A 26,216-nucleotide genomic window follows, 5' to 3' on the forward strand; every position below is an offset into this window, starting at 1 on the left:
TAGCCAAAGCTCTCTCAGCACTATGCAAGAATTACAAGCCAGAAGTAAAAAATAACAAAATGGCATATGAAACTATTAACATAAAAATGTTAAAACAGTTTTAAACAGCTAGAAAGAAGTCACAGTAGGATATTAGACTTGATAAAACCTGATAAATTCCCCATCATAACCTGCCAAATACCTTCAAGGAGAGGATGGTCCTAACCTGGTGCTGGAAAGATGACAATGATAGCACCAGGTGGCTGTAAATGGAAAGAACATTCTACAATTGGGGAGCCACCACTGTGGAAGCCCTCTCCTAACTCAGGATTACATTAACACAATTTCCTTAAAGTCACACCCACCACAGGACAGCTGTGCTAATCAATTGCAGCCAAATCTACAGTCTTGTATGAATTTATGATGACTAAAAAAAGAGATGGCATTTGATTCATGTCCACCATCAGAAGCATTATGTGTTACAGTCAACTGGCATGTGTGTAAGAACATGCAAGGAAGTATACTCTCTGAACATTTAATTAAAATGTAAGCATATGCAAAATAAGTACAGTGATCATTCACAGGGCCATAAACTGGTGACCACACAATCTTCTGTGTTAAGGAACACAGGAAATGGGACAGGAAATCATTGTCTCTATTCAACCATCAATGAATGAACTCTAACTGAGAAACTATAATTCAGTAATTTTAATTTTCTTTTTTGGAATATATTCACCAGCCAGCTGAGGATAGCCCTTCATATATCTGATGAAGTGGATTCTAATCCACAAATGTCATTAAGTGGACAGATAAGTCACAGATCTTTAAATAAAGCAGAACCAGATACATAGCAAGGATTTAGGCTTTCAACTGTGGCATCCCTACTGGAAAGCTTCTATTTTGCGAATGGAGTAATAGGCAGAAAACTCATTTGAAACTTGTAGTAGAAACTAAGTGAATTATATTTGAAATGTAAGAGTGTGGGGAGGGGCAGGGAAGATAAATATTTGCCTTCAAAGGGTTAATTACAATGGGCTTTTAAGATAACTGCATACTGGGTTATGGCTTCTCTTTTAGCAGCGCACAGGAAGGTTCACAAGTAGGATATGAGAGAAAGAGCGAACCATTTCTTATCAATCTGTTCCTTGATTTGGGCAAATCAAAATATTCTGCCCATGCACACTAACCACAATCCAGCATCATGTTGTTGCTCAACTCTTCCAATAAACCTAATGAACACAGAATCAAATTTCCTGCACAGCAAAAACCTGCTGGTTGTGCCAGATGAAGATCAAAGGTATACAATTTCAGCTGCACTTGTATTTCCAGCATTCTTGGCTAATATCCAGTAAGAGTCTTGGCAAAGGCATATCTAGTGGCCTCATATAGCATTTGATTTGTAAATTAATGATGCATTACATAAAGCAATGATTCCTTTTGCTTATCCTGCACCTGTTGTCCCTCAATTAGATGACCTGGATTTCTGCTCTACTGAAAGAATTATTTCTAACATTCATAAGTTTTATAGTCTCTTTTGCATTCCAGCTCTTTTTCCAAACTAAAAAGTTTTAAGGGGCACCTATGTAAGTTTACAGAGAGAAAAGCCTTATAATTCCCAGCATGTCCCAGAAGTTGTTGGCCTTTCTTCAGTCTAAACTTGCACAGGATTGTGCCCTTAAGTGGTTCAGGATTTCATCAGACGGAAAATATTTTATTCCTCTGATTCTTGCCCCACACCGTTCCCACTTTTCTATACCTCTGTCTGTCAGTGCCCTTTTTGAGTCAGCTTGAGAAGAACCCACATGCAAGATCCCAAGTATGACAGTTCTTGCTGTTTCCTTGTCAATTCCCTTCCAAATCTTTTAAAATTTAAATAAATTTTCTACAGCACCTCAAACTAGACTAGTATTAGGATTAAAGATTGGGGTGAGATTAGAGGAACAACTTCCTTGTGGCAGATACCTAAGAAAGTACAATTGCTGAATTTAGCTACAATTCTCTCTTGAATATAATACTGCCATTCCTTATAATTCCAGAAGGCTTTGTTTCAAACACATGGGAACCCATCATTCCAGAGCACTTTTTGCCGTTGGAGGAAGCTTCTCATCCTTTCCTGAAATGCAGCTGCCTCTAGGCTCTCTGGCAACTCAAAGCAGCACTAGAAGAGCGATAAAACAAGCACCAACTGTTCCTTTTCAATTGCTCCCTCTTAAGCAGGCCCCTTCTATTCGAATACAGAGACTGTAGAGTGGACCAATTAAGGACCATTTGTTTGACCCTCCTTCCAATAGCTATTGGAGGATAATGCCCTTCTTGCAAACATTCAACTTACACTTAGAGGCATGCAGGGCTTCTTCTAAGGTTAGAATATTCAGCTAGTCAAGGAGCAAGTGAAGGGAACACAGAAGGGTAGGTAGATGCTCTTTTTCCTTAACCAACCTTTAGCGGGTGAGAATTGCTGAGGGGCATGAGGATCAGAATAAAGCTCCAGTGGAAACTGCAGTTGTTCTTCGTTGTCTGCGGAAGCTTGAAATAACAACAAAAAAGGAAGTATACACATATTAACTTTTACCTTTCAAAATCCAAACAGAATATAGAGAAACTCTATATACTTCATTCTTCACAAGAGAAGATGCTGTACTTATAACAAAGTACAGGAAATAAATGTTTGTTAATTAGTTTACCTAAATGGAGAAGGATGACGTATTAGTAGCAACTTCTTTGCAAAGTTATGCACCAGGTGTGGTTGCAAAGATGCTTCAATTCTCCTCTGCTAAATATGAAAGCTGGACAGGTGCTTATCCTGCCTTAAGGATGCCAAGATAGTGATTCTCTGAGATATGCACAATTCTGTTTATGCCTGTGATATTTTGAAATTCACAACAATGTTCTGCTGGCCTCTATTCTGGACACTTTCTCTGAAATGAGGACTCAAAGAATTTTACATGAAATGGCACTATTTTCAGAAGTACAAGGTTCCATGACTTAGCCCAGTGTTTGCTTTCTGCTTTCATAGTATGAAACATCTAGCTATCTGTGTAAAAGTTGACTCTCATAGAAGCTGAAGAAAGGGAAAAAAAGGTGCCACTTGCAATCAGTCATCAAGCTTTTGGAACTCTTCAAATGTTAGGCAGAGAACACTTGCATCCTTTGGGAACTCCCTGGCATGGCAACAATCACTGGATGATTACCTTAGCCTTGACTCTTTTCCCAGATGGAATACCCTTTTCCAACTCTTACAAATCCAGAGGGCTTTGGCAGAATGCGTTCCTTTAAAATAATTTATGGAATTCATTGCCACAATGGAGAAAACAGGATGATACCTTCTATCCTTTACCTCTAAATCAGAAATTGGAGTTAAGCAGGGAATGTCTTATCTCTGACAAGTGCAGATAAGCACTGGGCTCTGTGCAGAAGGAGCAGTCTGCAGCTTTTACACTTCCTCGGTGACCCGCAGGCAGCCCCATTTGCTGCTTTACCCCCACTAATGGCAACAGTAAAGCAGGTCACTGTGAGTTTTTCTCCTTCACAATCCTATGTGTGTGTCCCTCGTACAACCCCAAGCTGTGTGTGTACAATACCCAGATACCCCACTGTTGGCAAAACTGGATTCCGTCCTTCGGCCCAAAGGGCTGTGCCCTTCCAAGGTAAACTGAATTTCTAGCTTAAAATGCAGCATTCTTCTGACTACTAGCTCCTGGGGTACGATGAAAGCAGGAGAGTGTTTTTACCTCCATCCTTCCTACAGGTTAATCAGGAACATCCTGTTTAGGACCAGATGCTAGATTAAATGGATTGCTGTTTTCAGTATTTATTTATTTAGAGTTTTTGTATGCCGTCCCATCGCTTATAGCCTCGGGATGGCTCAAATAGCAGGCTTCTTGTTATTTATCCCATGAACTTAAAATTTATTCCTGAAATTCCCGAGCCAAGAAATCTCAAAGAGTCATTACTAGTAAAGATTGGGTATACTAAAGTATTAGTTTTTAATTGAGACATGGGGTTGGGATTAAGAATGTGAGAGTTCCATTCTGTCCACTGTGTCTAACCCACCAATGTGCCTGAGTACATAAATATATGATCTTTCCACTCATGGGGGTTTGTGAAACACCCGACATAAAGGTCACAATTAGCACTTAAGACACCCATAATTGATACAAGTTGATGTTTTTGGATTTCTCAAAATGTTTACCTCTTTGCAGTGTTTTTTCTGCAGGAGTTTTAGTTGTTTGTAAAGCTTGATGTTTATCAAATGTTATTGCAACAGCTGTGACAGCAACCTGTAATGACAAATATAAACAAATATTTCTATCTTAGCCTTCATTCCAAAGCTGAAAATTAACTCAAGATTATATCACACACACATACCAACACACATACATGTACAGGCTGTCATTGCTCAATAGTCTGAATGCTCTTAATGAAAGGAAATTTTCCAAGTAAAGAAATTTGCAAAATGTCCTAACCCAGGCACTGCAGATGGGATCCAGACTAGCTGGCTGATGTAAGCTAGGTGCTGCTGGCCTTCTCCCTGCTTGAAATTACGGCCTCTGTGCTATGGTGGCTGGAGTTCTGGACTGGAGCCAAAGGTTCTACTACCCACTTGGCCAGGAAGCTCCCTGGGTGACTTTGGGCCAGTCACTCTCAGCCAACCTATCGCACAGGGTCGTTGTTGTGAGGATAAATGGAGCTACGTACACTGCCTTGGATGCCTCACAAGAGGACAAAAGTGGGAGATAAATAGAGTGTAATGCAATACTAAGACACTTGCATAAGATTGTGCTCTAAGATAGTCATGCTTTAGTGCTGCTGAAATCAATGGGATTCAAGTTAGCTATGGCTAATTTGCATGGATTTTAAAGAGCTGTCCAGGAAGGATGGGCTCGTTCAAAGTGCCACTGGCACATCAGTGAAGGGGCTGTCACTGGAAGAGACACAGGCCAGTCTGTGAAGACCAGCAGAGGGTTTTGATGCTTGTGCTCTCCAACTTGCTAGCTGATTCTTGCAACTCATGATGAAGTTCCTATTGCAGGTTCAGGTGACACAGCAACCAATTGATGGTTGAACAACTCCTAGAAAAAGCCATGGGTTGTCAGGGTGGCTTGTTGCCAAAAAATAATCCAACCTGATGGAACTGGTCTGGGTTCAGATGGCACAAACCTCACCATGGCTAGTTATGATGGGCTGCCATGTTGTGTCAATGTAATGTGTCAGCCTATTTTGTGACAGCAAATACCAAATGAAAAAGCAACAATCAGAACTGTACTTTAGCTTGCTTAAAAACATTCTCTGTGAGATCACAAATCTATTATTTAAATGGAAATGGCAAACAGAACTGCAGTAACTTGAAACCACGTGAAGAATTTAATGCGAACACAGTTAAATGATCAAAGGTAAAATATGTCCAAGATCTTGTAGCAAGTAGTTACCTCCTTAGAAATACATGTCATATTCATCACCTTCAGACATCATCTCAATTCTGCACTGAAAAACTAACATAATTTTCCTAGGCTTCTCATCATCCATATGTAATGATTGGGGCTGCTTTCCAGAATCACAGTCAACAGTGAGAACCTAGAGCGTTGGGAAGGAGCTTCCAGAACATGTGTCTAACTTGACCAGTTTTACCTTTCTAAAATCTGGTCACATCGCATGACAAAGTGAAGAGTTGCAGACTTTAAAAAGACAAATGAACTGGCTTACCTGAATTAATTCATCCTCAGGAAGAGCAACTGTAAAATTCACATGGCACAGGCAACAAGGAATCATAGACCGAAGTTTAAAATACAGGCTCTGTTGAATGCAAGATACCCATATATATTAAATTATCTATTGGTATGCTCTGGAGCAAAAGAAATCTGGGTTTCATTTCCTTGTAACCTAGTCCTATTCTTCACCCCTCACCCCCTTTCAGGGACGTAAGTGTGAGTGATGTGGAATCCACTTTATGAGGTTTGCATGAGTTATTTTCAGTATGCTGTTACTAACACAGTGACTTGCTGCTTGGACTCATGTCTGTTACAGCTTGCAAAGATATGTTGGAAAGGTTGAGATCCTTGGGAATATGCATTATAAGCGTATCTGAGAGGGAACATGTCATTCTCCTTAAGGAAAACAGCAATTCCTCCTTTAAAAGCCCTTAATGGATGAACTGATGGTTTGCTGTGCAGTTGCCAAATTTGTAACTAAATATACTAAATACATCCTCCCTCTCTGTATAAAGCAACAGTGCCTGGTCTGTATGTTGTATTTGCTTCACAGAATATAATTACAGCAACACAGCCGACACACTTTTTAAAGAAAAAGGAAAGGCAGAGTAATGGCACATTCTAAACAGCCATAGCTACCAAAGACAACTAAAGGTTCAATGAGAACGGTTCCAATGAAAGGAACATTCATCTGTCATCGATGGATGACTTGCCTATTAATGGACGTATTCAGATTTCTTTTTCATGAGCGTCATTTAAGCGTTTGCTAAGCCCTTCACCTGGAAAGGACCAAGAGGCTATTTAGTACAACTCTTTGCTATAGGACTGTGCCCACCCATCTACGACCTGTCTCCACAAGCAGTATCAGTTCATGCAGTTCACGCCACAGCTGGCCACAAGCAGAAGTGGGGACACCAGAAAAACTCTTGGAAAAGCAAATACATTAATGACATGAATAGTGTGAATAAACACATAGTTTCAGCAACCAATCCCTTACCTTTAGTAGATTCTCACAGAGATCATTAAAGGCCTTGTTGAGTGTTTGGTTTGTTAGGGTAATGTTGTTAAGCCTGGAGACCCTCACTGATGTGAACATCTGAAGCAAAAACAGTAACTTCAAAGAAAGCTTTAGGCATAAACAGAATTCTATTACATATCATATTACTAATTCAGATGGAGAGGTAACAAGACAAGAACAAACATTGCTCTCAATAATTTAATGCAAAAAACTTGCATATTGTTTTGATTGCATTCTATTGTCGAGAGTTGTGACCTTGTGTAGCTATGTGCAAGGAAGTTCACCACAAAGACTGCAAACAAAATGGAGATATACTGTTGGTTTGCATTTTGGGTGAACATGGATTGTGCAGCAGAGAGTGAAAAGGGACCGAGAACAGAGCTGTGGGTCCAACTATAGGGCTGGAGCAAAAAAGCCCTTATGAACTTGGAGTCAAACACCACAACCATCTTTCACACAACATTCCAATAATCTCAATCTTGATGAGAGGCTCTATGGCGCTATAATTTATTTATTCAAAACTAAGGCATTGAACCAGTTCTACATGGATCGCACCCTGACATGATGGATCAGGTTTTGAGTTCAAGGGTGCTCCTCGAGCCAGCCTGGTCCCTAGGAGGCCCTCAGTGGCAAGTACTGCCATTCACCAGCTTAGGGTAGTGGATTAATCTGACTCCCTCCTGCACATAAATACTTTACCCGCCACTAATTATACCATGATTGCTTCCCTGGTAGGCTACTATAATGTATTCTGTGTGAGGCAACTTCGAGACATTACAGCTGGTACAGAATACATAGAATATAGTTGCTGGAGGGCTCACCAGAACTGCTTACTGGGAATATACCCTACAAATATTGAAAGACCTCCATCCTGCCATTTTCTGAATGCAGGTACTTATAAAGCTTTACATGGCTTGAAAGACATGTTCCTGTATAAACCTGCCCATGCACAAGTAATCTGCCAATGCTCTCGCCCAGTGTCTTGACTTTGAGGTAAGTCAAGAAACGGCTAACCATTTCTATGAATGTCAAACACTTGACATTCATAAGCTCTGTCACTGCTGTAACATTTGACATGTTAACATAAAGCAAAAGGAAAAAAGATCACTTTTCTGTAAACTTTGTTAGTTCAAAAATGTATTGCATACACATTAAGACAATTTTACCTGTATATCAGATGTCCAGTTATTTATACCAGGCATAATTTCTGTGTTACAGCTGTAGAAACCTGCCAGAAAAATCAAGGGTGTGATTAGGATACTGGGGGAGAGCAACAAACAAAATGCTATTGATTAAGAGATATTTTATGGTTTCCCCAGCAATGTGGACATTGTGATTCAGGAACAGCTTGTATGTAAGAGGGGACAGTGATACTCTGAAGTATTTTATTTTGCAATTATGTATGTAACATGAACCAGCTTTCCAGGTTCCAGAGGGCAGAGGAAAGGTTAATCTAGGAACTGACAAAATGCTGGAAATACCAGGTGCCAGCCTAGTACCCAAGACCATGGGGAGACATCCTCCTCCCTTTTGTGTTAAGGGAGTGAGAACTGGCCTCAAGGATGTAGGAGGTAACAGTAATGACAGGCCAAGGACTGGCACCTGGAGCATATGGCCGCCCCTAGGGACTGAGACAGGGGCCATCACTCCAACAGCCAGCTGACCTAGGCTGACGGGGATGAAGCCTGAGGAACAGAGCAGCCCTTTGTTCCTCTCCTGGGAGGCTCTGTTTTGCTGCCAATTCTGGCCAAAGAGTGCTGTGGCATCCCGCATACCCGGTGCTGTTAGAGGGTAGAGTTACTGTGTATAGGCTAGAATAGCAGCTATTTGTTATTTTGCTGTTTGAAAGGGCCAACAAGGCCCTGGGAGTGGGGTTCTTGTTCGGCTGTGACATGTCTTGTTGCTGCTGTCCAATTCCCCCTCTCCCCTCCCCATCTTTCCTGTTTTTATTCTTTTTAGATGCTATGCTTTGGTCCCCCCACTTCTATATTTTGACCTTTTAATACAGTTGTTTGTTTCCCCTAAGCTTGGGTTTGTTGTGTGCTGAATCCAGTGGATGGTCTAGGGTTCTGGGTCTAGGGTCTTTCTGGGGAGGATGTGGCCCAGGTGGCTGGGGGAGTGGAAAATCCCTGCTGGCTTTCCTCTACAATAATAAAATAATGACCTTCTTTATTTGAGTGAATGTATCATATGAAATACTTGTATATTTGGCATCCTTATGATCCGGGCACAAGCTTCAATCCCAAACTAGAAATAATCTAATATTTCCTTAAATTGAGTCAATAAATATTGTGATTTAAAATAAAAAGGAAAAATCCTCTACTTTTAGTTACAGGTATAAATCAGTAATAAGATCTACACAGAAGTACAGTCACAAGCTCTCGAAATATACTGGGTGAGCAATCAGTTTGTATCCAGGACTGTGGCATTGCTAGACATTCTGCTAGCCAGTTAAAACTGTAAACACCAAACGCCCAAAACGTATCACTTGCGAGAGTTCACAGTTTTCACACCTATCAGTTCAAAAATTGTCAGTCCAGTAATTGTGAAGTAGGTCAGTGCATTATTGTCCCCATATTGCAGATGGGTGCTTGAGGCACAGAGATAGTAGCCTGCCTGAAGCTCCTTCAACACCAACAGGAGACCCAACTAGGGACATCTTGATTCACAAATCATACACTGAAAACACAATTGTACACATGTCCCCTTGAGGTCACTGGATCTTACTCTTAGGTAAATTGGTATAGGATTGCAGACTTAGCCACTGCACTGAACTAAAGGCAGAATCTGAGTCACCATTTGAAATTTTGCGCTGAAGCAAAGGCAAAGCAAGAAGATTGTTCAGACTGGAAGTCCAGAATAACAGTTCCACTATTTATTTATATGCCGCGGCATATAAAAAGAGTTCCCCTTCCACTCCCTTAGCTATTAAAGCCGTTGAAACATTTTATCTCCCACTGCTGACCGAAAGGACAGGTCAGGGATTCCCTGCAAGCAGCATCTGAGGCAACGACCTCTGAGGGGTCCAGACAGCGCAACGTACAGAAGTCTGTGTGTACAGCTTCTGGTGGGCAAGTAGTTTCAACAGATAAGAGCACAAGAAAACAAAAAAACATGACCACAGCAGCCTAGTACAACAGCTCTGATGGCTGAAATTAAATGTCATTTAGTCCAGCATCCAGTGGTCCAGCATATGGTCTAGATGCCTCTGGGAAGCTTGTGGGCAACTGAAATCTAGGGTCACTGCATGGCACCAGGCAAAGGCTTGGCGCTGCATCTGAGCCAAGTCATTTTCTCTCAAGCCTCAGGCACTGCTGCAATATTGGGATAACAATTCCGACTCACACAACTGAGTAGTTCCAAAGGCGGCCAAAATGAGGTACATGACAAAAGCTGAACACTCCATGACCCTGCGTTACTTACTAAATGCGGGAGTGTTCCAAGTCCAGGGAACATAAGGACTCAACAGATGGCATCTTTAATCTTACATGGTACAATTCAGTTTATGCAAGAGACAGTCCAATTCAAATTTAAAAGTGCTCACTTTTGACAGGATTGCATGCAATACAGCTGGTATTATATTCTCGAGTAAAAAAAATGTAGTTGAGATAATTTTTCATGCCATGAAGAACACAGATAGATTACATTGGAAGGCTGTCAGAAAACAATTTATGAAGTTAACAGAATTAAGTTAATGAAATTAACATTACTATACCTGAAGGTGGGGGGACATCTGTCAATAAAGAATGAACGTCTTCCATTGCATCTGCATCATCAATCTGAAAAAGTCAGCTATATAAATTTTTTTGCTCTCTGAAATTCAATTTGTCAAGAGTATTAAGGCAAATACTGTGCAGTCATGATAGATAACATTTAAGGCTGTTTGATGAATTCGTAAATTATGTTAGGCCACCATCACTACTCAACTTGTTCCTAAATTTTTTTTACCAGGGTATAAATGCAATGTACTCAAGAGAAATTATGCGTATGAACACTAAATAACTTCAAGCAAAACTGCTGCATGCTTTTCACTTTTGAAGACAATTACATTAATTTCAGATTTAGATATGCCTAATTATAAACAGTTGTCCAACAGTTGTCCAAACACATGGTTCTTTCTAAAAAGAGATAGTTTACCCCTGGTTGCTTAAATCTCTAACTCCTAATTGTGTCAGGAACAGAAACACTGCTATGATTAATAATGCTATAATTATAATAAAAAAGACTAGAAAAACTCAATTAACAGCAAGAACACCAAGTAGTTTCTATACTTATACTTTCAGTAATCACAGACCAATGTACAAGGCAAATACAACTCAGAGGTATTCCCTATGGCAGACATGTCTTCCTAGAATAACCTTCTCAGCTCCCACATCAGTCACAGAATCAAGAACTTCAACGGATTCTGAGCCATAACTTCATGCAATGGCCCATCACCACTTTTCTTCCCTAACCTCTGTGTGCTGAGAGGGTGGAAAAAGGGCCCTCCTATGCTCTGTCACTATGTGTAGAAAAACTGTGGTAGGAGATCTCATGTCTGTATAAATACAAACGCAATGCAATTTTCTGCTGGCACGTTACTTTTCTATAACCAGAAAGCAAGTCAAGCGTAAGTATGATCCTCAGAAATGCTGTAACACATTTGCAGAGTTTAAAATCCCTCTGCATCAGGGGTAGACAACTTGTGCCCCTTTAAATATTCTGGCTGGTATATATATATATATATGTGGTAGGCCAAAACATCTGGAGGGCCACAAGTTGCCCAACCCTATTTTGTATTATGGACTGCATTTTCTGGTGGCACAAAGCTGTGGGTTCCTCTTTGTTTGTACCAAACCATCTTTGTACCAGCGGTGCTGCTTTGTCACATATGTGGTCATGATGATACTATATTGGAGCCTAATGTTAATTTGGCTGCTGCAAATCTTGTTTCCATGTAATTTGAAAAGAAAAAAAAACTAACATAGAAATGTACTGCTGCTTGGTACCATTTATTCCATATGGTCAAGAACCTCTGTGAACTGGGTAAACACAAGAGGAGGAAGGCAAAGTGCAGGAAAGAGCACTGAAAGTCTGAACTTGTTCATGTAACAGCAAACAGCTGAATTGTCAATACGGATCTGACCATCACAAAATAGCACCTTGTTAGTAATAGAGATAGAGAAGCTTATAATTTAACAACTATTCTTTTGGTTGAATGAATTTATTTAACATTTTTCACAGACTAGCAATTCTAGGATTATCTCCTCCAGAATTCAATATGTTGAGCATAACATGCTGGAATTTCCAAACTATTTATTCTAAAAAGTCAGAACTAGAGGGAATTATAAGGTAAAGAAGCTTTAATAAAACTATAACTATTGCATTAACATGAAATGCACTGTTCTATAACAACAACTGGTGGTGTGCTCTATTTTCCCTAAACTCTTCTACAGGTATGTAGAAAAATGGTATTTACAAAAACAGCATACCTCCAAGACAAAAGCATCTTTCTTTCCATGCGAGAGATCCAATTCTGTAATTTCATCAGAACTTTCAGACTGAGATCTTAGCAGCCTAGTACGGTGCTTTGGTTCTGGAATGGGAGAACCTATAATTTCTTCAGATGCCTCCTAAGCAGAAGAGCAACATAAAATTGAATATATTTCATATGTATTACATCTTGCCTAACTGCTGTCTACACACCCTTCTAAGAAAACAGAGTTTTTCAGCTATTGCAACCTCATCATAAGTTGAACATTAGCAGGATCCATGTTACCCCACAGTTCTCCAAACTGCACAGTCCAAATGCTTCCTCTTCACTGGCTTGTGAGGAAGAATGTGAAATAGTACAGGGATATAGCAGTCTACAGAAGCACTAAGCAGCATTGCCAAGGCTGTGATGTTACAGTTCAAGCACTGAGGCAACATAAAGTGTTTGGTTCTTCCATTCTTTCTGCCCTGAAAATGGAAATGAACACCTAACAGATACTGCTTCAGCATCTCCTAAAGACTGCAGAATCCAGTTATTACTTACACTTCCCCTACAAAAGGAAGGAACAAGAAGGGGAAGGAACACTTGGATGTTGTGGTTCTAAAAAGATGGGAGTAGCCTGTGAGTTTCTGCAAGATAAATTGGGACAGGAAAGGTAGAAACATAAACATGGACAACTACATCTAACAAGGTTCCCTTACAGTTGATTCTGCTTCTTGGCACACCTGTTAGTTTCAGATTACGTTGTTGGGTTCTTTGGCATTCCTCCAAAACAGAAGAAGCCAAACCAGGCATACAAAGAGGAAAAGGAGGGGTGGGAGGCAGAAAGGAATGAGCTGTCACAACAGGTCCTGAATTGTTCTTCACATGTGGATTATAAAGATAATTCTCCTCTCCCCTCCCCACAAATCTGACTGCCACCTTAAAAACGTGCATAACTGGATTCTTTCTAAGTACATTTTTTGCTCATCTGCATGGGCCATTCTTCATTCTCCAAGAACAAGATGCAGAGTAGACGCAAGCTGCACTTTGCTCAGAATTACTTACAGGAGGGTTAATCTCATAAAGCTCCTTATTTTTGGCTATTGTGTCATTGATTTTCTTCTGCATGTGGGATATATGTTGTTCGTAAGTGGAATCATTTGGTGTCTTTCCAGCAATTTGAATGCCACCAGGAGTTGGTAGAGCAGTCAGATATACACCTGTGGCAGACTTTAAAGAATAAGCCAGTAAGAACATGAAGCATAATTTATGATCTTGGAACATGTATTCAACACTTTAACTTAAAAACATTTCTATACATATTATGTGTTCATCCTTTAAACATAGACATTTCAATCTAGGTCAGTTCTACAGTCACATTGAGATTGATTCCATATAAAACCAATTTACTAGTACATTTATTGCAATCGTTTTTTTTAAAGTATTACAGTAACACAGAAGTGCATACATCTTACTAGATATTACCCTAGCCACTCATACACTGTGTATGAACTATTCCAGTTGTTCAAAGACTGAGCAATGAGATGAATCTAGCAGTCTATGATTATTCTAGCTCATAGATCACATTTTGTGTTTCAGAAGTTGCATGACAGCATCGTCAGAACTCAATCTGGAAGCATGCCACAGCATGTTAGCAACTTTCAGTAAAAGTCCTGTAGGAAAGGCTTCAACTCAGAACTAAGAGGTCCAATTCAAAGGGATCGCTAATTAACTTTAGATGACTTGATCAGATGACTTAATTCACCTTGTGAATTAATTTAAATCTAACTTAAATTTAAAAAAAAAACAAGCGAACTCCAAAAAGCCCTCCCTAAATGCTTTATCTCAATTGTTGAGTTTCCAGTAGAAAATGATGGAACAAATAATTTATTTAACCAGTTATCAACACGACAGGGACTGTCCTATTTTTGGCTGTGAAGCGCTTTGCACAGCAATTCTTTGGTTTCCATGTCAGGCAGAGGAACCCAGCAACACGGTCTCTGGATCAAGGCCAGGGACATCACAGGTTTCTGGCAGCGTTGTAAAAGAGAGTGTCTGCAGCTGCCATCCTGAGAGGAGCTGTATAAAGAGTATTGGTAAAGATGCCACAAGAGGAGGAAAGGTTTAAGCAGATCTGCACTCTGAGCAAGAAACTGGTGTCTGAGGAATGGGGATGTGGGAAACACAGAAAAGGATTGTTTGTCTTCCTGCCTTCAGAGATAACCTTAATTTCTTGTTGGAACATGCCTGCTTTGTCACCTGCCTGAACCTATCAGCTGGCAATGGACAATAAGTCTAAAGATATTTCATAGCCTTGAAAATCTTCACCATCTAATTTTTAATTAAAAACCTATAATCTTTTTTCTTATGCATCTATTTAAAGAGTGCTTTGATTGATTGATTGATTGATTGATTGATATCCTGCCTTTTTCCTACAAAGGGCTCAAGGCAGCTTACATCATTCTCCTCCTCCATCTTATCCCCACAACAACCCTGTGAGGTAGATTGGACTGAGAGTCTGTGACTGGCACAAGGTCACCCAGTTGGCTCCATGGATGAGCGGGGATGAGAATTCAGATCGTCTGAGTCCCAGTCCCATGCTCTTAACCACTACACCACACTGGCTCTTAAAGATTACTTCTTTGTACCATGGATTTATTTAATATAGCTACTTTTAGAATATCTTTTTCTGAGGGGAGTTTATAGGAAAGAAAATAATAAACTCAAAGATCCCTCAAATCATGAAGGTATAGTGAAAAGACTGGACTGGATTATATGCGTCACAAGCAAGAAACACGTATTAAGGTGTAACAGGTCACTGTGGAACCCCTTCTCATACCTCATGGATGGCCAACTGTCAGCCTGCAGGCCATCTGCAATCACTCGCTAGTTACCTACTGGTGGCTTTACAAAATTTAATTTAGGTATGGTGAAAGTTTCTGCTCATTTCCAAACTGCCTGTTTTTCCTCATTGCCCCAAACAAGCACTAGTTCCTTTGAGCAGCCATCAGTTCCTGCTAGTACACTGTCACAAGCACTATCACTAGGGCACAGGTAGACGCTATCTGTCTTCTTTAATTTGTACTGCAGGCATCTCAACAGATGCAGCTTGCCACATTATGCTGCAGCAAGGTTTAAGAGGCTGATCTACCGGCCCTCAGCTGCACAACAACTGGAGGTAGAGAGGCTGAAAGGCTAGCTATCCCTGGTTTATTTCAAGGGGAATCTATCCAACCTATTCTCTACCTGGTAACTTTCTTTAACCAGTTCTGACCAAATTGACAGCTCTTGACATTTTGTTTTTGTTACATGCCATCAGGTTGTCTCCAACTTAAGGGAACCCTATAAAATAATGCTTTCAAGATGGCCTGTCCTTGACAGGTCTGCTCAGCTCTTGTAAATTCAGGGCTTCCTTAATGGAACTGATCCATCTCACCTTTGACCTTCCTTTCCTTCTTCTGCCTTCCCTAGCAGGATTGTCTTCTCTCGTGAGTCTTGTCTTCTTATGATGTGTCCAAAATAAGACACCTTCCATTTCCTCATTTTTGCTTCTAAGTAAATTTTTGGACTGATTTGATCTGGGACCGATTTTGACAGGCATTTATTCAGTGGCCCAGCATCATCCTGAAAGGACTGTTTGAAAAACTGGAAGAGTGGTATGTGGTAGAATAAAAGAACCCCAAAATGTTAACAGTGAAAACTTACTGCCAAACCCATTAACATTGTTTCGCCCACGGTGATCTGGATTCTCAGCCCAAAAAGTGCATTCATTCCCTTCAGCTTTAGTTTATTCATTAGCTGAGTGTGCACTTCATACTCCATAAACGGCAGCAGATTACTGATGGATGTTGCATTTGCTTCGGCTTGAGCTTTCTTCTTCAGTCGACATAACCTGTCAGAATGAACAATTAAATCCAAACTGGTCTGCTTGGTTTTCAACAAAGACTCTCAACCAGAAAGGAGGAAGCAGCAGGGTGTGTTGGCTAGCAAGGATGTGGCAGCTTTTTGCTGAGCCAAAGCAGAAAATCATGAGACCAGAGGGGTCAGAAGTTCCAGCAAGGTAGTCCCACAAGAGCAAGCAACATTTGCTTGCAGGTGCTTTCTGGGGTTAGACAGCCATGTAAAAAGGCCTGCTGCCACAGGGCAACTATGAAGCAGGGCTATAAGGGTGGCTTCTCCTCCAGCATTGTGCTGTTTGGTTTCAGTGAGAAACACAGGAGTGCACAGAACCTGTCAAGAGCTCCATGGAGAGAATGGTAGCCTTTCTCCTCTGTTTTCCCAGGCCTTCATGGGAGGTGGCTGCAGATCAAGAATGGGGATGAATATTAGCCTCCCGCCCGCCCCCACGCTGCTTCCAGTGTCTGCTACCCAAGATGACACCAGGTTTGGACTGAGTCACTGGCTGAGGTGGCAGGACACAGTTTGCAAATATCTTGCCACATCCCTGTACAAGTTCAGTTCTTTTCAGCCCAAGCCCCACCAAACAGGGACTGATCATGACAAAAATCCTGGATGGGTATGCTCTTCTAAATTACTTGCCTAGCATTTAGGCATTCAGAAACACAGCTTCTAACATACCCAGGGAGGAAGAAGTTCCACCAGAACCTCAAGGCCTTGGCAGACAAATACACTGGCAAAGAGGGAGAGCAACACCCAGTCTTCACTTCCAAAAGGTAATGTTTTATGGGGCTCCTATTAGATTCCTCAGCAACTGGTACATATAATGTCCCTCAGGATTTGATCTTACCTTCCATGTTATTTAATAACTACATTAAACTGCTAAGAGAAATTGTTTGGAGATCTGGGGTGTGTTGTCATCTGTTTACCAGGGAAGTTGTTGGTATAAAGTGCCTTTATAGGTAATGCGTTGAATGAGGGCTGATACACCAAAACTAAGTCTTAAAAAGACAGAGGTGCTCCTGGTCAGAAGAGAGACAGGTTTTGGAACAGGAATTCAATCTGGTTTGGATGGGAGATCAGATAGTACTCTCCTTGAAGAATTGGGTTCCCAGCCTGGGTAACTGTATTCTTATTATTCATTTTATTTCTATGTTACTCAATGCCTGAAGCATTCTGGAAGCTTTACAACTGTTCATAAAACAGGCAATATAATGCAATAAAATGTTCCAAAATTCAAAAGTTTAAAATGTTTTTAAAATAATATATTATACAGAGCAGACGTCTGGGGTCAGATTTGCATCTGAGTGCTCAGGCAGGCTTATACCCAGGAGTGCTTTCCCCCCAGCTTGGGCTGCTATGTCAATATCGTCCTTTCCTGGCAAGATCACACTCGGCCATCGAGACACATGCCTGTGCGACATCTGAGCTGGATTATGGCGCTGCATTTTGCACTGGCCTGCCTTTGACAAGTCTTTAAACTGCAGCTCGTCCAAGGGATCGCATCATCCCTGTCCTGTACTCAGTTACAGCGGATTATCGCATGTATCCTGCACGAGCTCTGTTTCCTACAAGTTTAATTCTAGGCTCAATTCAAAGCATTAGTGATGACATTTTAAAGCTTAAATGGGCAAGGTCCAAGATACCTTAGGAACCATCTCTTCTCATTCAAGCCTATCTGCCCTGTAAGGCCAGACAGAGAATCTCTTCTTCTTAATGTCCAGGCTATAGCTGAGACTCAGGTGAGGAGGACAAGAGAAAGGGCCTTCCCTATACATGCAGTTGAATTTGTGGACCTCTTTGCCCCATGAGGGTCAGATGGCCTTTTTGCTATTCACAGTATGGCAAAAACATTACTGTTTACACAGCCTTGTATCAGACCATGTTTAAATCCAATGCCTCAGCTTTTCATTGTTGCTGTTGTTGTATCTTTATGGTTTTGAATTTTTGGAATACTGTTATATTTTGGAGTGCCCTTAAGTAAACAGGTGAGATGAAAATCTTTGTATAAATAAAATACTAAATTTGTAGTGGCATATACCCAAGTGATATGTCAAGGCAAAGACAAAGTGCCTTGAGGACGGCATGCTATGAGGTCTAACAGACCTATTTTTAAAACATACTGACAACAGAATTATGGCAGGTTCCATTTAAATGTTCACCTTATATATGTGGATCCTTTAGGGACCCAGAAGCACACCCTCCCAACACAGAAGCTCCTAACAAATACATTTGCTTGCGATTAGGCATCACCAAATGTCTAGCTGATTAAATGAAGAACACTGGCTTAATGGATTCCTTAGCAGTATACTGGCTTTCCTGGTTTCTTTGGACATTTTATATGTATAAGGAGAAGAGAATTTAGTATTTTCTTAGGCTAAGCCCAGTCATGCCTACTCAGAAGTATGTCAGTCAAATCAGATCTCTTTCCTGGGTATCAGCCCCAAGAAGGATGTGCCGGAAAAAAGTCGCTTGTATTTGGTAAGAAATGTCCAGACTGATGTCTGTTTCTCATTCCTGTCTTCACTCTTTTTAGAGGGCAAAAGCTTCTTTCAGATGTCGCTAAAAAAGATACTTGCTAACAGTTATCCAAAACAGTGTTTAAGAGAAGCAAAAATCCAGCAGAGAGATACCTGGCTTGAATGAGGCAACCTTTCCCAACTACCATTGCATCGACGGGCAAATCTATTGTTGTGAAAAGAACGTCGGGGACTTTTTGCTTCCTGCAGTTGCAACAGTAAGTGAGGTGAGCAGGGAATGGCATGTTGAGCTCATCATATGGTATGTGGCAAAAGCCACAACCTGGAGGTGATGCTTCTTCTAGCCTAAGAGAGATTGAGAGAAATCAAATATTACCATTCAGGCACCATCTGGCAAATGTTATATACAGCGGTACTCAAATTCTGCTTTTTACAATTAGATCGTTCTTATCACCAATCACCAAATTATGAGCCAAACTGCCTTTGGAAGAGCAGACAGGAAAGCTGTTTTTGTCTTTTAAAGTCACAAACTTTTTTTAAAGTCACAGACAATGAACATATAGGTACATGTGCACAGGGAGGCCAACAAGTTATAAAATTCCAATACACTTGTAACATGTTCATATTTTATCAGAAGCATGGGATTCCCAGCACTGACAGAAGGTCCTCTAATACAACAGCAGCATCTGTTAGTGCAATGGGAAGAGGACCTCAGTGCCCGCCCTTGCAGCCTTCCATGCCATCTCTTACACTGTTCCAAAGAGCCTCAACATCCTCTGGAGAAGATGATGGCTGCAGAGGCGAGGTAGAGGGCTATCTACCCTGCCCACTGACAGAAGCCTCCAATGGATCACAGTGCCTTCTATCAGTGGAGGAAGATCCCTGGGCAGGACACACGTCTAACCGAAAAGGAGGACTGCATAAACAAATTTAGGACATGATCCACTAAAACTGCAATAAGGGAAAGGTGAAGGTTTCCCCATGACATTAAAGTGCAGTCATACCTGACTCTGGGGGGGGGGGGTGCTCATCTCCGTTTCCTAGCCGAGGGAGCCAGCGTTTGTCTGCAGACAGTCTCCGTGGTCATGTGACCAGCATGACTAAACACCAAAGTGCACAGAACGCTGCTACCTGCCCACCGAAGTGGTACCTTTTTATCTGCTTGCATTTGCATGCTTTCGAACTGCAAGGCTGGCAAGAGCTGGGACGGAGCACGGGACCTTTCGATCAACCAGCCCAGCAGCTCAGCAGTTTAAACCACTGCATCACCACATCCCTTTCTTGCCTGCAATAGAGCCCACTAAAAATAGCATATATACATAGTATGAGCAAAATCTCAATTTTTGGCGCTCATTTATTTCATATTCTAGGTATCAGCAGAATGGTAACAACATGCGCCATTTTCTGAGGGCAGAGATGGGAATATAACGCTGCTGATCTCTTAATTACGAAGTGGGACAAAGTATCAAAAAGAAAAGAAGTTACTGAGATTCCATGACATAATTATAGATCCTGTATACATTAAAATAATGTGCAAGTCTAAGCTCATTCACTGAAGAAGTGGAGGAAATACTGGCTTCAGAGAGGAAGTGGAAGGTGCCTCCTAGTCCGGACCCCAAATCAAGTATTTCTTCTGCCTCCTGGAGAACAGCCTGGAGAACACTACAGCGTGCTGGACCACAGAAAGGCGACAAGTAGGGGGAATACTCTATGACTTGGCAGTGTCAAAGCTAGTCAAGTCATTTATGATTTTCTCAACCTTATCAGCCTCTAGCATTGCATGAACTTTGATTGACTTTTTAAAAAACTTATTTTTGTTTGAAAGATTATATATTATTAAAACAGACCTTTTTCAGTTTATCACAAAGCTTGGACTTTAGCACTGACATGAGACCGAGAGGCAGAAAGAGCAGCAAAGAAGGGGGAAAAGGTTTGTATTATGTGGTTAGTAGCCGAATATGTTACCTTATTCAGGTTGTCAGAAATTTAAAAACAATAAGCCTAGTGATTTGGTGCAGAGTTCCACAACCGCTGTTGTTGTTAGTGAAAAATCAGTAAAGTGCTTGGCCCCGCGTCCTGTACTGTAACACTGGTAACCTACCCTAATAGAGAAGAACTATGCTGGTTTTGAGGAAAAAAATCAACCTCTCCCTTCTCTGACCCTATGGAAAAGTAGCCAGGCTGCCATGACAACCTTTGTTCCAAACAGACTTCCATGGTGCCATCCTGGAGAAATCTAGGATTCAGTACAGCTGCTGTGCCGGATGCTGACAAAATACACACCTCTTCACTAATAAAAAAGAAAAGAGAAAGAAGAGAAGAAGATAAATTCATTCTTTTGATGGCATACATTTTCCGGCATCAAAGTGAACCCTGAGGAGCTGAGACAAAACTGAAATGAGCCCTTTGAAGGATATGGGTATGGTATGCAAGACTTTACAAGTATATAGCAGGACTGGGGCAAGCATGTTTTCCCAAATGAACTGAATGACCATATCTTTGCTGCTGTGCAGTTGACAGACATGCCAACCTCAAATATTCTGCATTTAGCTGAGTGCACTAACCAAGCAGTGTAACAAATCTAATCCAAAGTTTTAAATGAGCTCTATGTTGTACTGGACTGAAATACATCACATACTATACATCCAAAAGTCTTTCAAAATATCAGTTTAGAGGCTGATCTAAGACTCCAGGAGGTCTCCTGCTCCAGTCTTTACCATGGAAGGAAACTGCTGAAAATTCAGGGAGTCTGCAAGATTTTTCAAACTATCTACGGCTGTTATTCAGTTGCTGCGGAGGATCCAGACATCCTTTATCTAGGTGGCACTTCTATTATGGAGAAAATCCATTTTCTTAGGACTCAAACCACAAAATGCTACTCCAGGTTTTATCATGAGTGCCTTCTGGACAGGGGAAACATATACTATAAGGACTTACTGGAAAGTGACACTGGTAGTGACAAGCAACACAAGCACTTCACCACCACATATGTAACACAGCAAACACATTGATTTTCCCCATTATCTTTAGAAGCTACATAATCCTCTGCTATGCCACTTAAATAAGAGAGCTCCTCTAGCTTGTAACCAGAGTAAATAAGAAAAAGCTGAACATTAACAAAGGAACTGGTCTCTGCACCAAGGCCCACCCAAGTTCACAGCCCTTCAAAACAGGAGAGGAATACATTCCACCTCTCTGATCCTGCAGATCTGTTGATTTCACTTTCCTCTGACAGAAAGCATGAAATTGACAGGACTCTACATACATTCTCCCAATCTATGAAGTGTGTCCAGAAAGTAATGAGAATGGTATTTTAAAAATTCTTTTACTGAAACATTTTACAATTGAACATTGTCTCCTTCGAAGTATGCTCCTTGTGAGTGTACACAACGCTCCCAGCAATTTTTCCATTCTTCATAGCAACCCTGGAAGTCTTCAAGTGGGATGGCATTCAGAGACTGTGTAGTGGCTCTTTGGACGTTATCCACACTACCAAATTGGTGTCCTTTCAAACCTTTCTTCATCTTTGGGAAGATGAAAAAGTTGCAAGGAGCCAAGCTCGGGCTGTAGGGTGGATAGGGAACCACCGTGATGTGTTTTTCAGCCCAAAAAAACCTCTCTGTAGTCAAAGCACTGTGACTCAGTGCATTGTCCTGATGAAGGATCCAAGCTGAGCCTGTCTCAACTTGTGCCATTGGTACACCTGTGCAGGTGATAGTGCAGCTTCTCCATAAGCTTTCCTCTCCATTTCCAAAGTTTCTGGTGCACTTTTACCTAATTTCACACAATGTTAACACGTACCGCTGTTCCAAACTCGCTCGCATTTTTCTTAATACGAGGCACTTGAACAGAGTGTCACAAAAAAGACTGTCTCGACTCTGGCAGGACTGGAATGCAACTCATCAGTGTTCTAATGTAGACCTGGCACCCCACCCCAAGTGACCTTGGCCAGCTTCTCCCTTCACAGAACCCTTCTCAAGCATAGGGACTTCATTCGCATTACTTTCTGGACATACCTTGTATATATTCTGTGGCCTGTAAAGGATTTATTATTATAGAATTGGAGAGAGGTGGAAGAGAGGATAATCACCATTAGGACCTATGCAATATGAATGTTGGGATATGACTCATTCTTTTTCCATACTACAAAAAGAGGAGCTCTCCCAGCAGCTTTGATCAAAGAAAGATTTGGTCAATGGAAATTCTGCCACAGGTTGCAAAACCTAATCAAGAATGCACAGTGTGCCCCAGCAGGAAGAAGCAGAAGGTCTATGAGAATTCTTCTGCTCCGCCTACAGGGAATAGCAACTAACAGCCAGTCCAGTAATGGATCCTTTGCACAGAGCTCCTGATACCTGTCTGGCTCTGTCTAGTTTCTGTAGCTAAGCAGATATATTACTCATGTTCACATCATTCTCATAAGACTTCTTACTCCCCAGTTCAGCCTTACTTAGATATTATTCCTTGGAATAACTATCTATGGCTTCTTCTGCTTCCATCTTTTTCTCCTGCTACATGAACAGGGCAACAATTATTCATAATGAGCTACAAAAATCAAGCAAATCAAGTGATTTACCAAATGCTAGTTGATTCACTGTAGCCTACTACAGCATGACAACCCAAAGCCTTTGCATGGGATTTTATTTCTTGTCGAATTTCTGCCCACCATGCATCTCGTGTCTCTGGGTCATCTGAAAGACAAAGCATAAATCAGTTCACTATTCTATATAACACTAACAGTTAAAATTTTATGACTAAAAAGGGCATCAATCAAGAAAAGGTTTTTGTTTTCAACCAGGTGATAGACTCTATCAACTAAGTGCTCACTTCTTTCCAACCGACCTAGCTTATGCCAATTCTGTAGCTTTGTTCACCTTTGTGTGCTGACTTGGAACCCCTTCCCCCACTTCATTCTTCTCATCTTTAATTTCCAGAGCATACAGAACTGCAGGGATTCTCCTTCACCCTGCCTCTGCTGTGACAAGTTCCCATACACCCACTTATATGGGTCTTGTTTTCAAATGTCCCACAGCAAGGATACAAAGAAACATGGAACTAGTTATGTGCACTAAGAGGAATTTTAGACTTCTTAAACAGCAGTTCCCATTGCATCATGGTAAAATGTGTTTTGAAGCGGAGGAGATTTATATCACAGTGCAATATGAAATGACCGAATTTTTAAAAAAGTACAAAATGTTCCCGGGCACAACTTCCTTGGCCAAACTTAAGGCACTCTTGGGTTCCAAGCTCTTCTTTTACTACTGTATACTAATGTGACAACCAGCAACCAAAAGACCATTTGGACACCCTTTATACACTCTTTCTGGGTGTACTTAATGCTATTGCTCTCTTCAATTCCAAGCAAACTGACTGAGTTTTCTGATGAAGCACTAAAGGATTGTTCTAATTAAGTCATTGGACATTTCTTCTTATACAAGTAAACAAAATGCATTTAATGACAGTTGTCAAAAATGCAAAGTATAACATTCTTGTTAAATTATATTCTTTTCCAGTACTGAAGTTACAATTGTAAAAATGACTGAAATCTGTGGTCTCCAATTTCTAACTCACATCCTATTTGTTTAGGGTCTTCTCAGAAATAGGTTCCAACTACTGCAAACAGAACCTGAAAGCAAAATGAAGGTGTACCAGGCTAGAAGAGTTGATTCATCATAAGAAAAAAGACCTACATATGCATGAGCAGCAATACTGAGAGAAGGGACTTATCATCATGGAGCCCAATGTGCCTCAAAGTAAAAAGCTATTGCATTTGTTACCATGAATAGGACTTGCTAACCTAGAAGAAAAGTATTAGCAACAACAGTAAATTACTAAGTTACTGCAGTAAAAGGGTGAGTGGGATGCTTCAGGGACTCGCCATCCATTTAAAAAAATTCAAAAAGGCTCATCACAAAAAGAACTGAAATGAATGCGTTTATGAGTTCCACGGACTCTGTAACTGCAAACGCATCGTCCAAGCTTATCCAGCCTGGACAGCACTTTTTTTAAAGAGAGCAACAACTAAACTAACCATACAACAAATACAGTGTCAAGCCAGGAATGAGAAATGATGGCCGCTGCATATATTAATAAAGGGTAGAATCTAATTCGTTCCAACAGGGGTCAACCCAGAGCAAAGGGAACATGGAGAGAGAAAAATGACCATGGCCAACATGGATGCTGCTGCTGAGGCCTAGTTCTTTGTCTTCCACAACATGGACTTCCCGGGTAACTAGCCACTAGCTGTATTAGCTAGACTATGACTTTTCCAAAAGGCTCATTCATTGGCTCATTTAATAATTCTGAAACATATGCAGACCTTGTTTGCATTTTAAAGAGAGATTTCTAGGGCAGCTTCATGCTGTGAGAACTTGAGCATGTGGCTTGGGGTGTGTCCAATGTGGACGGATGCCTTCTCTCTAAGGGTATAATCCTATCTATGTTTAGAAAGAAAGAACACCATTTAGGCAACATGACTGGCTGGGGAACGCTGGCAGCTACAGGACTTTTTTCTGTCTAAGCATGCATAGGATTGCACCTGAAGAACATCTAGTTCCACATAAGGCAGCTTCTGCAGGGATCCAGACAGCAATATGCTTAACCCACACTGAGAACATTTTTTCCACACTGAGAAAAAGCCAAAACTGTGTAAAAATTTTTAAAAAGCGGAAGTGGTTTCAGAAGAACTCTTTAAGAGATGGTGTTGTCAAGCTGTTTATATATGTGCGTACATGGAGAGACTCCATTAGGAGTAAGGCACGACATGTAAATGCAAACTAACTGAATGCGCACCTGAAAAGAATCCCCATGGTGGAGTAGCTGCCTACAGCTCTAGTAATGCTGATGTTATGGCACTCATATTCCATGGTACTAACCCGGCAAAGTAAGGGCAAACTTGCTGGCATAGTGAAACATGGACCTAGTCTATTAGCTACTAAAAAGCTCTGTACATTCTGTTTCTGCTCTATGTTTGAGATGTGTAGTGGGTTCCTAAAGCAAGCAACTGCTTTTTCCAGTCACTGTTGCTAAGCTGGAGCACAGGACAGGCAAACAGGAGTTTGTAAGCTGCATCCACTTTCTTGACAGGCAACTTTTACTATTGCTCCTATTCTCTAGTGAGTGCAAGCAATGCACGGCTTTCAAACCATGTTGTGGTGACTGGAAGCCTGTGAGTCTCCACTTGTTCAGACAACTATCATCCTCCTGGCCACTGACCAGGCTGGTTGTGGGTGACGCTTACAGTCCAACAGTATCTTGAGGGCCACCGATTCTCAAGCTCTGCCTTATCCAGGCTACACAGTCCTTCTGAACTGCGAAAGACTTGTACTGCCACCATGGGTCGGTTTTCCAAGGTGGGGGACTTTCTAGGACAAACACCTTTGGAAGTTGGATAAGACTGAATATTTGTTTTCTCTTTACAGTAAATTCTGAGTGATGTAGTTCTTGCTTTAAACAAACGAGGATATATGGTAGGTGTCTGAAGGGAGAGGATTTGTCCTAACTTATACTGCAAGTTTCAAGCTGAATATCCAAGGGAACAATTCTGAGGACTGGGTGGCAAGTTGCTCACAGCTTACAACCTTCCCCTCCCTAAGAGCAGCCCTGCATGCTGCTCAGTAAGCTACTTTTGAAAAATTCAAAAGGATTCTAAAGAAACAGCATGGGCAATTGCTATTAAG

The 26,216-nt window shown here is 41.1% G+C and overlaps 1 protein-coding gene across 19 annotated transcripts in view; it reads right to left on the reverse strand.

Moving 5' to 3' along the window:
* Positions 1-26,216, reverse strand: part of C2CD5 (C2 calcium dependent domain containing 5) — a 99,573-nt gene that overhangs the window by 13,927 nt on the left and 59,430 nt on the right. For 12 of the 19 annotated variants that reach the window (XM_044452222.1, XM_044452220.1, XM_044452219.1 and 9 more), the window contains 12 exons: positions 23,114-23,228; positions 20,732-20,827; positions 18,691-18,882; positions 15,866-16,052; positions 13,226-13,390; positions 12,177-12,317; positions 10,421-10,484; positions 7,872-7,933; positions 6,685-6,783; positions 5,683-5,772; positions 4,172-4,259; positions 2,419-2,505 (listed from right to left, as the gene is read on the reverse strand). In XM_044452222.1, coding sequence (XP_044308157.1) covers positions 2,419-2,505; positions 4,172-4,259; positions 5,683-5,772; positions 6,685-6,783; positions 7,872-7,933; positions 10,421-10,484; positions 12,177-12,317; positions 13,226-13,390; positions 15,866-16,052; positions 18,691-18,882; positions 20,732-20,827; positions 23,114-23,228 — 1,386 coding nt within the window. Of the gene's footprint in view, positions 1-2,418; positions 2,506-4,171; positions 4,260-5,682; positions 5,773-6,684; positions 6,784-7,871; positions 7,934-10,420; positions 10,485-12,176; positions 12,318-13,225; positions 13,391-15,865; positions 16,053-18,690; positions 18,883-20,638; positions 20,828-23,113; positions 23,229-26,216 lie in introns of all 19 variants that reach the window. The other 7 variants (XM_044452216.1, XM_044452215.1, XM_044452209.1 and 4 more) reach the window with 1 other exon arrangement.

Source organism: Varanus komodoensis, unplaced genomic scaffold, assembly GCF_004798865.1.
Source record: "Varanus komodoensis strain SLA01 unplaced genomic scaffold, ASM479886v1 scaffold70, whole genome shotgun sequence".
NCBI lineage: Eukaryota > Metazoa > Chordata > Lepidosauria > Squamata > Varanidae > Varanus > Varanus komodoensis.